The sequence below is a fragment of the Babylonia areolata genome, chromosome 12 (assembly GCF_041734735.1).
Source record: "Babylonia areolata isolate BAREFJ2019XMU chromosome 12, ASM4173473v1, whole genome shotgun sequence".
NCBI classification, from domain to species: Eukaryota; Metazoa; Mollusca; class Gastropoda; order Neogastropoda; family Buccinidae; genus Babylonia; species Babylonia areolata.
Genome location: NC_134887.1, coordinates 35,834,464 through 35,848,571, shown reverse-complemented (window position 1 = coordinate 35,848,571; position 14,108 = coordinate 35,834,464). Strand labels below are relative to the sequence as shown.

Sequence of the window (14,108 nt, the reverse complement as noted above, 5' to 3'; positions counted from 1 at the left end):
TCATCATCATAGTCATCATCGTCATCAAGGTAGTCCTGCCTGTGGTAAACCTGTTAAAACTCATCATCATAGTCATCATTATCATCATCATCATCAAGGTAGTCCTGCCTGTGGTAAACCTGTTACAACTCATCATCATAGTCATCATCATCATCATCATCAAGGTAGTCCTGCCTGTGGTAAACCTGTTAAAACTCATCATCATCATCATCATCATCATCATCAAGGTAGTCCTGCCTGTGGTAAACCTGTTAAAACTCATCATCATAGTCATCATCATCATCATCATCAAGGTAGTCCTGATTGCCGTAAACCTGTCCAAACACCCCCCAAAGAAGAACCTACCTGGTGATCTGATTACTCGGTAACGTGGATCGGGAATCCCCGAAAGCGTCCCAGTTGGCAGACAGGATGTGGGTGTCGAACTGGAAGTCCATGTCGATGTCTCCCAGACCATCTCTGACCACGGCCGTGTCTGGCCGCTGGATGAGAACCGTCACCCCATCAGAGAATGCGACCCGTGTCCTGTTGAGGGCGTCTGTGATCCGTATGTAGTTGATGTACCTGTCACAGTATTGGTATGTAGTTGGTATACCCATTTAAGTATGCGTATGTAGTTGGTATACCCGTTAAAGTATTTGCATGTAGCTGGTATACCTGTGACAGTATCCGTATACAGTTGATAGCAAACACTGTTATGTTCATATACATACAAACATACATGCATGCACAAACACAATTAACCAAAGGAAGTTTTTGGAGCAGATGAGTCTTGCGGGCTGTTTATCTCTCTCTCTCTCTCTCTCTCACACACACACACACACACACAGGGACAGAGACAGACAGACAGAACAGAAAAAAAAACCCCAAAACCACCAAAAAAACCCAAAAAAAACCAACAACAAAAAAACGACTGCATTCAGTCCCCCCTACGTCTTAAAGTTCTCCAGGTGTAGCCCATCGTTGTAGAACGTGTGACCGCTGGGGTCAACGGCCGTGAAGCTGACCAGGACCTGACCGCCCAGCTCCTGCACTGACCACTCGGCCCGCAGCACCGGACAGGGGTCAGAGTACCACCACCGGCCCTCCAGCACGTGCACCTCGGACTGACCGTCCACGTCGCTCGTTTCGGGACCGTCGCTCACCTGGGTAGGTATATACCATGGGCAGGAGAAAATAATAAAGAAGTGTGGGTACAATAAAATGGGAAAGGTTTGGTTTCATTATGTTCAAGGTTTCTCTTTCAAGCGTTCTTCATTAAGGCATGATGTGTATCAGTCACATGCACACACATATGTAATGCACACACGAGTACACACAAGCACGCACGCACGCACACGCACACACACACACACACAGACACGACAGGCGGCAGTCAGTTGGCTCTTCCTAGCCTATTGTGCATGGTGACTCAGTGTGCTTGTATAGCACTGAGCAGAGCCTGTTCTCTCTGACCGAGGATAGGAGCTAAATAAGTATCTATATCAATCAATCAATAGTGATTCCGTGTGCTTGTATAGCACTTAGCAGAGCCCGGTCTCTGACCGAGGATAGGAGCTAAATAAGTATCTATATCAATCAATCAGTAGTGACTCCGTGTGCTTGTAAAGCACTAAGCAGAGCCTGTTCTCTCTGACCGAGGATAGGAGCTAAATAAGTATCTATATCAATCAATCAATAGTGACTCCGTGTGCTTGTTAAGCACTAAGTAGAGCCTGGTCTCTGACCGAGGATAGGAGCTAAATAAGTATCTATATCAATCAATCAATAGTGACTCCGTGTGCTTGTTAAGCACTAAGTAGAGCCTGGTCTCTGACCGAGGATAGGAGCTAAATAAGTATCTATATCAATCAATCAATAGTGACTCCGTGTGCTTGTATAGCACTTAGCAGAGCCTGGTCTCTGACCGAGGATAGGAGCTAAATAAGTATCTATATCAATCAATCAATAGTGACTCCGTGTGCTTGTATAGCACTTAGCAGAGCCTGTCTCTTACCGAGGATAGGAGCTAAATAAGTATCTATATCAATCAATCAGTAGTGACTCCGTGTGCTTGTAAAGCACTAAGCAGAGCCCGGTCTCTGACCGAGGATAGGCGCTAAATAAGTATCTATATCAATCAATCAATCAGTACATTCATTCATCCATCCATACTTCAACCAACCAAACTTTCTTGTCAACAGTTCAAATCCTAAACCAGTCTCCTACCTCTAAGCATGTCGAATTTTATCAGAAATGTGTTTTCCTTGCACCTGTTATGATGGGGGGCTGTTGGCCTAAGTCATTATTAAAACCATTCAGTTATTCCGTGTACCTCTAATCGTGGCTCGGGGCTGATGACGACAGCATCCGACGTGGCGATGACGTACAGACCTACGTGATTGGTGACTCTGGCTGTGACGTAAACGGTGGTTCCAGCTGGCAGTGCCAGGTTTTCCATGACGTACATTCCGTCCACCATCCGACACTCGTGGAACGGCGTCACGTCACGCTGTCCCTTGGACGATCCAAGAGCGAGCTCCACACTGGGCACAGCCACACAGACACAGCCACACACACAGGCACACACACACACACACACACACACACACACATGGCCAACCGAGATCGGGTGATTACATAACTCACTTTGCTTGTGAACACGAATCAAAATCGAGCTCGATACGATAATGTATGGTTTATGTAGCAACAAACAAACATCTAATGTCTTGTCCTGGTTTCTGTCTTCTTCTTTGCAATCAATACATTTGACAAAGTTTTAATGATAATAATAATGGTATTTATATAGCGCTGAATCTTGTGCAGAGACAAATCAAAGCGCTTTCGCACCAGTCATTCACACGCATGCATAACTCTAAAACTGTAGAAACAAAAGACAAGGAAGAGGCAGGCAAGGGAGGCTATTTTGGGAAGAGGTGGGTTTTAAGGCCAGACTTGAAAGAGCTGAGTGTGGTGACTTGACGAAGCGAAAGAGGAAGTTCATTCCAATTGCAAGGTCCAGAGACAAACAGTCGAGTGTTTGAATCTGGGTATGCGTCAACAGAGAGGATCCGAAGCCGATACCAACACATAAGTCATGAGTTAGGACTTGTCATAAAACTTATTTCCTCTTTTTTTTTTTTTTTAGAATGAAACTCGTGCCTTGACTTAGAGGCAACAACACGCACTGTTTTGTCACAACAAAAGATGTGTAATAATATACACAAATTAAGCATTTTGTCACTTCTGATGCTTAAGGAGCTATTTGAGAGTTTAAAATATACTTTTGCTGTATGAAATCATTTCAAAAGTACAAATAGAGACATGTCCATATATCAAGAATTTCCAGATTTCCAGAATCTGGATAACACTCATACAAAACACACATCATCTCCACAACCCGGCCTCACCTCCTGATGTCCGATTCTGGATCCGATACACCTGTCAGCAGGACCTCAACGTGATCTTGGGCTGTCTGACAGTGTTGTCTGATGTCATGGAAACCGGCGGCAGGGGAGGTCACAACACTGACTCCACCCACAGACGGTGGGCTGACATCGTTGATGACTTTCACCGTCTCCTCAGTCTGAAGTCCCGCAGCGTTGACGGCCTGGAGGATGACGTAAAAGTACCCGATGTCCGAGGCATGGAGAAGATGGTGAACATCGTAGCTCCACTTCCTCCTGTGAGTTTCAACGGGGGTCATGCTCACCAGGTTCGCCTCGGAAGGACCGTTGCCCAAGCCGACGAGGATGCTGGACAAGGGGCTGTGTTGTTCCTGCACGGTGTTCCAGCTGCAGTGTAGGAGCGGGGAGAGGGCTGACACAACTGTGGAGCACGCCAGGTGGAGGAAGGACGGGGGAGTCGTGTCCCACGTGACAGGAGGCAGGTTCACGGTCCTTTCGTTGCCGGCCTTGTCAGTCAGGATGAGAGCAGAGAACAGGGAATCGCCAGAAGAAGGGTCGTTCTTCAAGGACATTGGTTCGTCAAGAACAGCAGGCACTTGAGAAATGTGTGGGCTGGAACCGTACAGTTCTTGAACCAGCTGAACCTCTTCCAGACCACCGGCATCTTCCGCTTTCCACAAGACATCCAGGTGGTCTGACGACGTCTGATAGACGATGTCTTGGGATGTCAGCTGGCGTGCACCAACATGGAACGAGACGAACGGGCCCGTTGTGTCCAGAACGAAGCCGTCAGAAGCTGAGACGATGTAGGGTTGATGACAGTTGTGACCAGTCCTGGCCCGGACTGTGCTGTAGAACTTCTGACCCTCCTCCTGCATGATGTGGATCTGAGCGAAGCCCGTGCCTGTGTCGTCCACCACCAGGCCGTAGTCAGTGTAGGGCAGGAGGTCCGTGGCGAAGGGAGAGCTGCCCACTCCCCACTCGTACCCCACGATGCCACACGCCTGACTCTCGAAGCCGGAGAAGGTGATGGCGATGGAGGCTTTGTCGTTGGAGAAGTCCTCGTCCTCCACACCCCTGCCGTCCAGAACGACCCCAGCGACGTTGGCTTTCAGCACCAGGAACGGTTTAGACACGGCGACACTGGACTGAACGCCCGCCCCGTTGAACGTGACCACGTAGGCCTGGTAGAGGACCTCACGGTCATCCGTGCTGACCTGCAGGTCCAGGTCAGGGAAAGACACTGTCGGCACAGAGTCGGCGTCCACTGTCCGGTACTGACCGGAAGTCAGGCAGTGCGAGGAGCCCACCGGCCCCACACAGACGTGAGACGTGTTGATGCCGCTCTCCGTGTCGTGGGGAGACCACGTGACCCACAGGGGTTCCTGGTCCACGTGCATCACCACGCCTTCCTCGTTGGTCTCCTCCTCTTCCCCAGCTCTCGCCACGGCTACCTGCAACAGGAGCCGAAAGCAGAACTATGCAGAGAGTCTCTGCACCCAACCTTCTTCTCGTTTACAACAACGACAAAAGTAACTCTCCGGCAGAAGCAGGCAAAAAGCTCGTTCGAATCTCTGGTCGCAAACACAGCTTTAAAAACTGGCAGAACAAAAACATCTTCACACACACACACACACACACACACACACGAAAGAAAAAGAAGGTTACCATCAGAATGACAGGTGGGGTCGAATCTACTGTCACTGCCTCAGACTCGTGAGTTGCCGCCATTTTGGCTCTGTTCAAGGCTGTGACCTTGATACTGTAAGAAGCGCCGTTCTGAAGGTCGAGGTCATCTAAGCTGAGCTGTTCATTGGTGGGTGCCGACAGGTTGAGATTAATCGGATAAAAGTCCGACAGTTGTGGCCAAAACTTTGTCTTTCTACCCTGAAATCAACACAACATGCAGCTAAATATGACAGTGGTCTCATATGTTGCAGAACTGATTATTTCATGTCCCAAGCACCACATTTAGCAAAGGAGGGGAGAAAAGATATCTTGGTTTAAAAACAATAATCATATGGCGACTTATGGAGTTACAATCCCCACAGTTGTGTCCCTTGCCACCTGTCATATTCCCCACAGTAGTGTCCCTTGCCACCTGTCACATTCCTCACAGTAGTGTCCCTTGTCACCTGTCACATTCAACACAGTAGTGTCCCTTGCCACCTGTCACATTCCCCACAGTAGTGTCCCTTGCCATCTGTCACATTCCTTACAGTAGTGTCCCTTGTCACCTGTCACATTCCTCACAGTAGTGTCCCTTGCCATCTGTCACATTTAACACAGTAGTGTCCCTTGCCACCTGTCACATTCCTCACAGTAGTGTCCCTTGTCACCTGTCACATTCAACACAGTAGTGTCCCTTGCCACCTGTCACATTCCCCACAGTAGTGTCCCTTGCCATCTGTCACATTCCCCAGAGTAGTGTCCCTTGCCACCTGTCACATTCCCCACAGTAGTGTCCCTTGCCACTTTCCATATCCCCCTCATTAGTGTCCATTTCCACCGTTCAGTCATCCGTTTTACGGATGCGTCAATGGAAGCGTTGCTCAAATTTCCTGACCAACACTGCAGGTGCCTGTATTTCTCAGCCTGTTTGACACGGAGATATTTTTACGCGAGTACAGCCTTGTCAAGTGGTCCCAAACCTAATGGACCACCACCTCCATCACACTCACCATCATCACTGATCATCATGGAAATACAGAAAACAAAATGTCCTCAATTTACCAGCTGCCGTGGCGAAGTGGTTAGCGTCGCGGACTGACGGCTGGGAGGACGTGGGTTCGAATCCCAGCGGAGGTGGGTTTTTCGGCCCGTGGCAAGCTCCTACCCAGAGTTGAGTGTGCTGTGGGCTTAAATGGGGAGACTGGGACCACACAGTCGAGTGTCATCCACTTCATGGATGCGTCTTTGAGTGTGTTGCTCTGATTACCTGACCAACACTGCAAGTGTCTGTATCTCTCGGGCCTGGTTAACGCCGGGATATCATTATGACAGGAAGCGTAGAGTACATCCTTGTCACGCAGTCCCAAACCAAAATGGACCTCCATAGCAACATCGTCATCGTCATCCTCCTCCTCCTTCATCATCATCAATATAAAAACAAAACAGTCTCCAAAGTCTGTGGCCTTTCATACCCTGCTCTCATGGTGACCTCAGTTTCGATACCCCTCCACTTCTGTGCTTGGGGTGAGTCCTGTCAATGTCTTCAGTGTCGGCAGATTCATGGGGGGCTGTTGTTGGAGGGACGTGGTGGCGGTCTCCACTCTGGGAGGGACACTCACTCAGTCTGGCTCCGCGACTACGCCATTATTGTCTTTAGTAGGGGGCTTAGTAGGTGGCGTCCTAAGTACGTTGAATCAGAACAGGCACCACTGAACACCACCGAAGTGACTCAGCAGCAGTGCAGGGTCTCCTCTGGTGTGTGGACTCCTGGCGACCTAACATCGATGTTCCCTGCGGACTGCGACGGACGAACCCGGGTGTGGCCGTGTATGGGGTAATCTAAATGAGCGGCGTGGGAGTAATGCTACTGAAATGGTGCAGATGATGGGGCAGCAAAAAAAAGAAAAAAAAAAAAAGTCTTTAATTCTGCGGCACCCAAAAAGAAAAAAAAAGCGAACAGTCAGTACCTGATGGAGCTGGAAGATGACACAGCGGTACTCGCCCACACCAGACTCTGGGTCCACGAAGTTCCAGACAAACTGCAGAGCGTCATCGGACAGTTGGTAGAGGGACCTGTTCTTGGAGCCGATGTCCGTCATCTGTGGCGGTGTGTGGTCAACCAGCATGCCGTCTGTGGACACGGTCACCTGTCCCCCTGCCCTGAACACGGACAGAAAGCATTCAGCGAAAATTATAATGATATTACTGATGATGGAGTCTCCCGTCGGACCGATGGATGAGTAGGCAGGTAGGCTTATCTGTTGGTGTGTGTCCTCATATGGGAGAAGAGGCCGATTCTGGATGCGCAGCACTTCCCACAGGTGTTGCAAGGGAAAACGTCTCCAGAAGTTGAGCCCTGCTTCCTTCGCTCACGCTTCTCCTTAATGGCCAGCGTTCTCGCGCAGATCTCTTGTTTTCAAACGTCTTTATGCCACTAGAGCACAGCATCCTCCAGCGAGAGCGGTCAAGGACATCAGTTTCCCAGGAAGCGATGTCTATGTCACAGGATTTAAGGTTTGTCTTCAAGGTGTTTCGTTCTTGTGAGCTATTTTGTCATTGCATTGTAATGCAACGAAACCACCATCATCTCCCAGTCTATTCAAACTCCGAGTCAGTATCCTTCTCTACCGCCCAGTCCGCCAGTATTCTTCTCTCTGCCTCCATGCCCCCCCACCCCCCGCCCTCCCGTCCCGTCCCCGCATTCTCCCCCCTCCCCAGCCCCCCCCCTCCCCCAGTATCCTACTTCTTCCCAATCCCCACACTACTGTTCCCCAGTACCTCCCATTCGCCCCCACAACATCCCACCCCCCGCACCCCTCCCCCACCCACCCCCACCCCCCAGTATTTACGTACTATATGTCCTAAAAACAAACGTGCAAACGAACAGGCAAGCCACGTTGTCTCCTGAAAAGAGAACAACAACAACAACAACAACAAAGACAAAAAAACAAAACAAAACAAAAACAAACAAACAAAAAAACCCCACACCAACAATTCAACACAAAAAAATAACTTCAAACAAGACGCTTAAAAAAAAAAAAGAAAAAAGAAAAAAAGAAAAAAAAAGGAGACGCTAAAAAAAAAAAAAAAAAAAAAAAAAGTGAGAGAGAGAAAATAGAACAGATAAACGACCAACCTGTTGTTGGCGCGGAGTTGCACAGTCACTGTGTCCTGATGTCTCAGGGAGAAGGAGTGGTCAGTGAACTCTTCCAGACCGCTGCTGAGACCGGGAAAGGTTCTCTCCCCTCCCCCGCTCACCGTCACTGTCACACTGTAGTCGGCCAGGCCGCTCTCTGCGTCACGAAACCCGGTCCAGGAGGCGGACACCGTCGCCGTTTCTGACGTGTAGTTGACGTCATGAGTGACGTCAGTGCCGTCAGACACTGTGCCGGCCACTGGGGGCGTGACGTCGACGAGGACTGCGGAGGTAAAAGATACTGCGTTATTATTGATTTATCGATGGGTGTGAATGCTTTTCAATTAAAGCGGCATATCTTCGGTCAGAGAGCCAAACTCTGAGCGCTTTACGGAGCATGGAGTTAATTGTCCAACAGGCTGCCTACCTGGGTAGACCCGACTATATATATATATATATATGTACACACACAAACACACACACACACACACACACACACACACATATATATATATATATAGAGAGAGAGAGAGAGAGAGCGATGGCCTTATAATGAACAAATCTTTCGTTCATTAGTTCTCTCTTTCTCTCTCTCTCCCCCCCCCTACACACACACCTATATATATATATGAAAGTCAGTTGTGTCAGACAATGACCATCAGAACAGCAGAGGAGGCAACTGCTGTCCCTGACTGTCTGGGCTAGAATTTGATCACAGTGGAGAGTGTCTTGCCCAAGTTACATCCCCACTTTCTCAGCCAAGAGGGTTTTAGAACAGTCGGCGTTGGAGATGGTTCCCCCAAGGCTGCAGCACTAAGACCCAGTGCAGTCTGGCCTCCTAGTTTGACAGTCATAGTCCTTCACAAAAGGCTAAGCTGTAAATGATTACCCATTGCAAGGGATAAACCACTGATAACACAGCTCTCACGTTATATTTATATAGACTATCATCATTTGTATTTGTATTTCTCTTTTTTGTCACAACAGATTTCTCTGTGTGAAATTCGGGCTGCTCTCCCCAGAGAGAGCGCGTCGCTACACTACAGCGCCACCGCTTTTTTGTATTTTTTTCCTGCGTGCAGTTTTATTTGCTTTTCCTGTTGAAAGAATTTTGCCGTGTGTTCTTTTACGTGCGCTAAGTATATGCTGCACACGGGACCTCGATTTATCGTCTCATCCGAATGACTAGCGTCCAGACCACCACTCAAGGTCGAGTGGAGGGGGAGAAAATATCGGCGGCTGAGCCGTGATTCGAACCAGCGCACTCAGATTCTCTCGCTTCCTAGGCGGACGCGTTACCTCTAGGCCATCACTCCACACATATTCTGTATCTCCCAGCACGAAACTCACGCCCATCAGAGGAGGCGTTGGCGGATTTCCGGTTGAGCGCCTTGTTGTTGGCCACCACAGTGGAGAAGTAGGTCACGTTGTGCTGCAGTGTCACCTGGACACACGCCTGCTTGTCGTACCCGCTCAGTGTGTGGAACTGCACCACGTCGTCCTGACCAGGGCTCAGACCCACTCCCCAGTCGTAGCTGAAACGCACACATAGCAGATGAAAGATCAGTCTCAGCTGAAACGAAACTCAACAGAATGAAGCCCAGACGTAGATGAAACGCACAGACAACAGAGTAAAGACCAGACGGAGATGAAACACACAGACAACAAAGGCCAGACGCAGCTGGAACGATCACACAACAGAGTACAGACCAGACGTAGCTGGAACGCACAGACAACAGAATAAAGACCTGACGTAGCTGAAACGCACAGACAACAGAGTAAAGACCAGACGTAGCTGAAACGCACAGACAACAGAGCAAAGACCAGTCGTAGCTGATACGCACAGACAACAGAGCAAAGACCAGACGTAGCTGAAACGCACAGACAACAGAGTAAAGACCAGACGTAGCTGAAACGCACAGACAACAGAGTAAAGACCAGACGTAGCTGGAACGCACAGACAACAGAGTAAAGACCAGACGTAGCTGAAACGATTACGCAACAAAGTAAAGACCTGACGTAGCTGGAACGCACTCACAACAGATTAAAGACCTGACGTAAATGTTCACCAGAGATCAGAGCTCATAGCCCCATTTCGGCATAGCGCCGTGTCCTTGAAAAAGGCGCTTTAGGCCGATTTTGCTCACTGTAAATGGATACCTGACTCTGGTTGCAGAAGTTTAAATCAAAACGGCGGAAGGAGAGGAGTGGGCTCCACAGTCCTATGCCGAACCATAGAGACAGTGAACATTGATTGACTGTGTCGATGGCCTTTTGTAAACAACTATGGGACCTTTAACTCACTCAGTACGGCCAGTCCTCTCTTCTCCTCTTCACAGACCCCTCGGATGTCCAGTGGGTGTCTGAATGACCCAACCTTTAGCTTCCGTCGTCAGAATTGTGGTATTCTTTGTCAACATTCACCTCTTCAGTATAAGAGCCTTCCGCTTGCAATATTTTGATGATGGTAACTGGGGTGAAACGCTGTTTACATCGTCTCTTTCGCCGTTCGTATGGGGAGAGTTAACTCGGAAGTGCAGTGATGGCCTAGAGGTAACGCGTCCGCCTAGGAAGTGAGAGAATCTGAGCGTGCTGGTTCGAATCACGGCTCAGCCGCCGATATTTTCTCCCCCTCCACTAGACCTTGAGTGGTGGTCTGGACGCTAGTCATTCGGATGAGACGATAAACCGAGGTCCCGTGTGCAGCATGCACTTAGCGCACGTAAAAGAACCCACGGCAACAAAAGGTTTGTTCCTGGCAAAATTCTGTAGAAAAAACCACTTCGATAGGAAAAACAAAATAAAACTGCACACAGGAAAAAATACAAAAAAAGGGTGGCGCTGTAGTGTAGCGACGCGCTCTCCCTGGGGAGAGCAGCCCGAATTTCACACAGAGAAATCTGCTGTGATAAAAAGAAATACAAATACAAATACAATATATTCGTTCTCTCTCTGTTCACATCCGGACAGCTAACAGCTTCACTTTCTCAAGGAGGCGTCAGGCGTTTGGGCAAATCCGTATACGTTACACCACATATGCGCGCCTTAAATGCTGTAGTTAGGCATTGAGTGCATGTGTATATATTTGTATACCAATCAAAGTAGATTTTTCAGATCATTTTGGCGATGGACAACACTTATGTTGTCACAGGTTCTACACACGGAAACCCGGTTTGTCGTCTCATCCGAATGTCCAGACCTAAAAGAGACCCTCCCATCGGTGGTGAAGAACAGAAAGGAGGAGTCTGTGCTGTGCAGACTGCGCGCAGGGCACACTTTTAACTCATTCTTACTTGCTGAAGGGGGAGGAGGCCTCTCGATGTATTCCCTGTGATGAGCCTCTCACCGTGAAACACGTGCTCCTTGACTGTTGGGATCTGCATGACGTTAGACACAGACATTACACAGCGGTTTCTCTGAAGACTTTGTTTCGTGATGTCCCTCCGTGGGACGCTGATGGACTTCTTGAAAGAAGTGAACATTTCTAATCAGATTTGAAGGTTTTAAACTACGGAAGTTTTTTTTTTAAACTTTGAGTGGAAAGTTTAAAACGGTGACTTGTTTTTATGGTTTTTCTTTTTTAAAATTTTTCTTTTTTTTTTTACCCTTGACTTGTAGTGGGTGTGTGGCGATAGCCTTGAGATGGCCTTAGTGATCGGCGAGGCTCTAAGCACCATAATTTGATTTGATTTGATCCGAATGACTAGATGCTCAGTTTAGTTTTTCAAGTCAGACTTGGGAGAACGAGTGGAACCAGGATTTAAACCCAGACCCTCAAGGGCACTGTACTGGCACATGGGCGTCTTAACCATTCCGCCACCTTTCTCCAGCAAATTCTACTGACCTTTCGATGTACGAGTCCGGGTCATGAAAGTCTGTCCACTGAGCGCAGAGTTCTGTGGTGGACATCTGACAACAGATGTCTTGACCGAGTTCTCTCCCATCCAGGACAACTCCAGGCACAGGGGGCGTGCTGTCCAGCAGAATAGGTTTCATGGACGATCCGGTTGCTGACAATCCGACTGCAAAGTTAGAAAAAAGAAGGTGAAATTAGAATTTTGCTGTCCAGCAGAATAGGTTTCATGGACGATCCGGTTGCTGACAATCCGACTGCAAAGTTAGAAAAAAGAAGGTGAAATTAGAATTTTGCTGTCCAGCAGAATAGGTTTCACTGACAATCTGGTTGCTCGACAATCTGACTGCAAAATAGAATAAAGTAAAGTTACATTTACGTGACGATAAATCATTGTGAAACATCTTTTTTTTCTATGACATGTATGTAGAGAGTTGAATCATTTTGATGTTATTCCCAACATCCCTCGGGAAAGATTTGGTTCAAGTCTTATCATATCTATTATATTAATTATATTATATTATATTATATTTATGTTTGAGTTATATACATTGCCTTAATTTCGTTGTTTGCTATTAATTCCGATGTTGAATTTGAGGTCTATGCATTGCAGTGATCCATATTATGTGAAATACAGTAAATAGATGCGTTTCAGTGTCATTTCTGTTGATGTTTTCAAGAACGCCACTGTCATTATCATTATCGTCATTGTCGTGGCACCCCTCTTTCTCTTTTCTTTTCCTCCTCTGATTCTTCTCCTAGATTTGCACTGGGAAAAGACAAGAACCCAACTCCTATGACAAAGGAAATATTTTTGATTGAAATAAGGGGGACTTCCCACGATTTCTCGCAGTTGAGAAACCACGATTTCTCGCAATGTCAATGGATCTGGCCCCAAGTATCTTTCTGAACTCCTCCATATCTATACCCCCTCTCGCCAGCTCCGTTCTTCCTCTGATACTCGACTTCTCAGGATACCTCACGTCAGAAGTAAGACCTATGGACACAGATCGTTTTCTTTTCAATCGCCGAAGACGTGGAACAAGCTCCCTGATAACCTCCGTCATTCTGATTCCCTCGCATCTTTTAAATCTCGTCTCAAAACTCACCTTTTCCCTCAGCAGTAAGTTCAATTGTGGCAGGTCCACTTCCTTTGCGTTAGCTGTGCTTGACTATGTTAACCACATGCATGTATATGAATGTGTATTGTGTGCGCGTGCATTTATGTAAGTTTGTGCCTGCCTATGTGTGCGTATGTGTTAGGGTAGCTGTTAGATACACATGTATTGTTAAAATGTTTTACCATTATGTTGATTCAACAAAACAGAAGCACACAAGTATAAAACCAGCTTGGTCCTTTTGCTCCTTACCGTTATTCACGACCTTCAGCCTGATCCAGGCAGGCACCCCGTCCTGGGTCTCGAACTCCTCGTTCACCAGGTAGCTGTTTCCCGCCACGCCCCTCATCTCGAACGGCATGTACCTGCGGATCTTGGCGTCGTACTTGGTCTTGCCCAGGCCGAACTCCATGGCCGCCACCCCGGACACGGCATCCGACACGTTGTAGTAGACGACGAGGAAGCGGAAGGACTCGTCGAAGAGGAACTCCTGGACGGCGTGGAAGTCCGGGGGCGTGGTGTCCACCACAAAGGGCGTGGAGTGGCACACAGTGGTCACCAGGTCCCCGCCGTGCACGATGTCGCTGACCGCCTGGGGCAACAACACAGTTTCAGTTTCAGTTTCAGTAGCTCAAGGAGGCGTCACTGCGTTCGGACAAATCCATATACGCTACACCACATCTGCCAAGCAGATGCCTGACCAGCAGCGTAACCCAACGCGCTTAGTCAGGCCTTAAGGAAAAAAGAAAAGAAAAAAAAGGTGAATAAATAATAGATAAGCTTACACAAATAAATAAATAAATAATAATTATAATGTAAAAAAAAGGAATAAATAATAGATAAGCTTACACAAATAAATAAATAAATAAATAACAAAAAAAACCCAAAAAACAAACAAAACAACAACAACAACACAGCAACATGTATGTATGTATGTATATATA

At 47.7% G+C, this 14,108-nt stretch overlaps 1 protein-coding gene across 1 annotated transcript in view; it reads right to left on the bottom strand.

The window, feature by feature from the left end:
• LOC143287914 (uncharacterized) overlaps positions 1-14,108 on the bottom strand; it is a 132,061-nt gene that overhangs the window by 38,110 nt on the left and 79,843 nt on the right. The window contains exons 44-53 of the mRNA XM_076596156.1: positions 13,417-13,756; positions 12,038-12,215; positions 9,544-9,728; positions 8,194-8,476; positions 7,025-7,217; positions 5,055-5,273; positions 3,390-4,840; positions 2,315-2,525; positions 934-1,145; positions 346-564 (exon numbers count right to left, since the gene is read on the bottom strand). Of these exons, the coding sequence (XP_076452271.1) occupies positions 346-564; positions 934-1,145; positions 2,315-2,525; positions 3,390-4,840; positions 5,055-5,273; positions 7,025-7,217; positions 8,194-8,476; positions 9,544-9,728; positions 12,038-12,215; positions 13,417-13,756 (3,491 nt within the window). The remainder of the gene's footprint in view (positions 1-345; positions 565-933; positions 1,146-2,314; positions 2,526-3,389; positions 4,841-5,054; positions 5,274-7,024; positions 7,218-8,193; positions 8,477-9,543; positions 9,729-12,037; positions 12,216-13,416; positions 13,757-14,108) is intronic.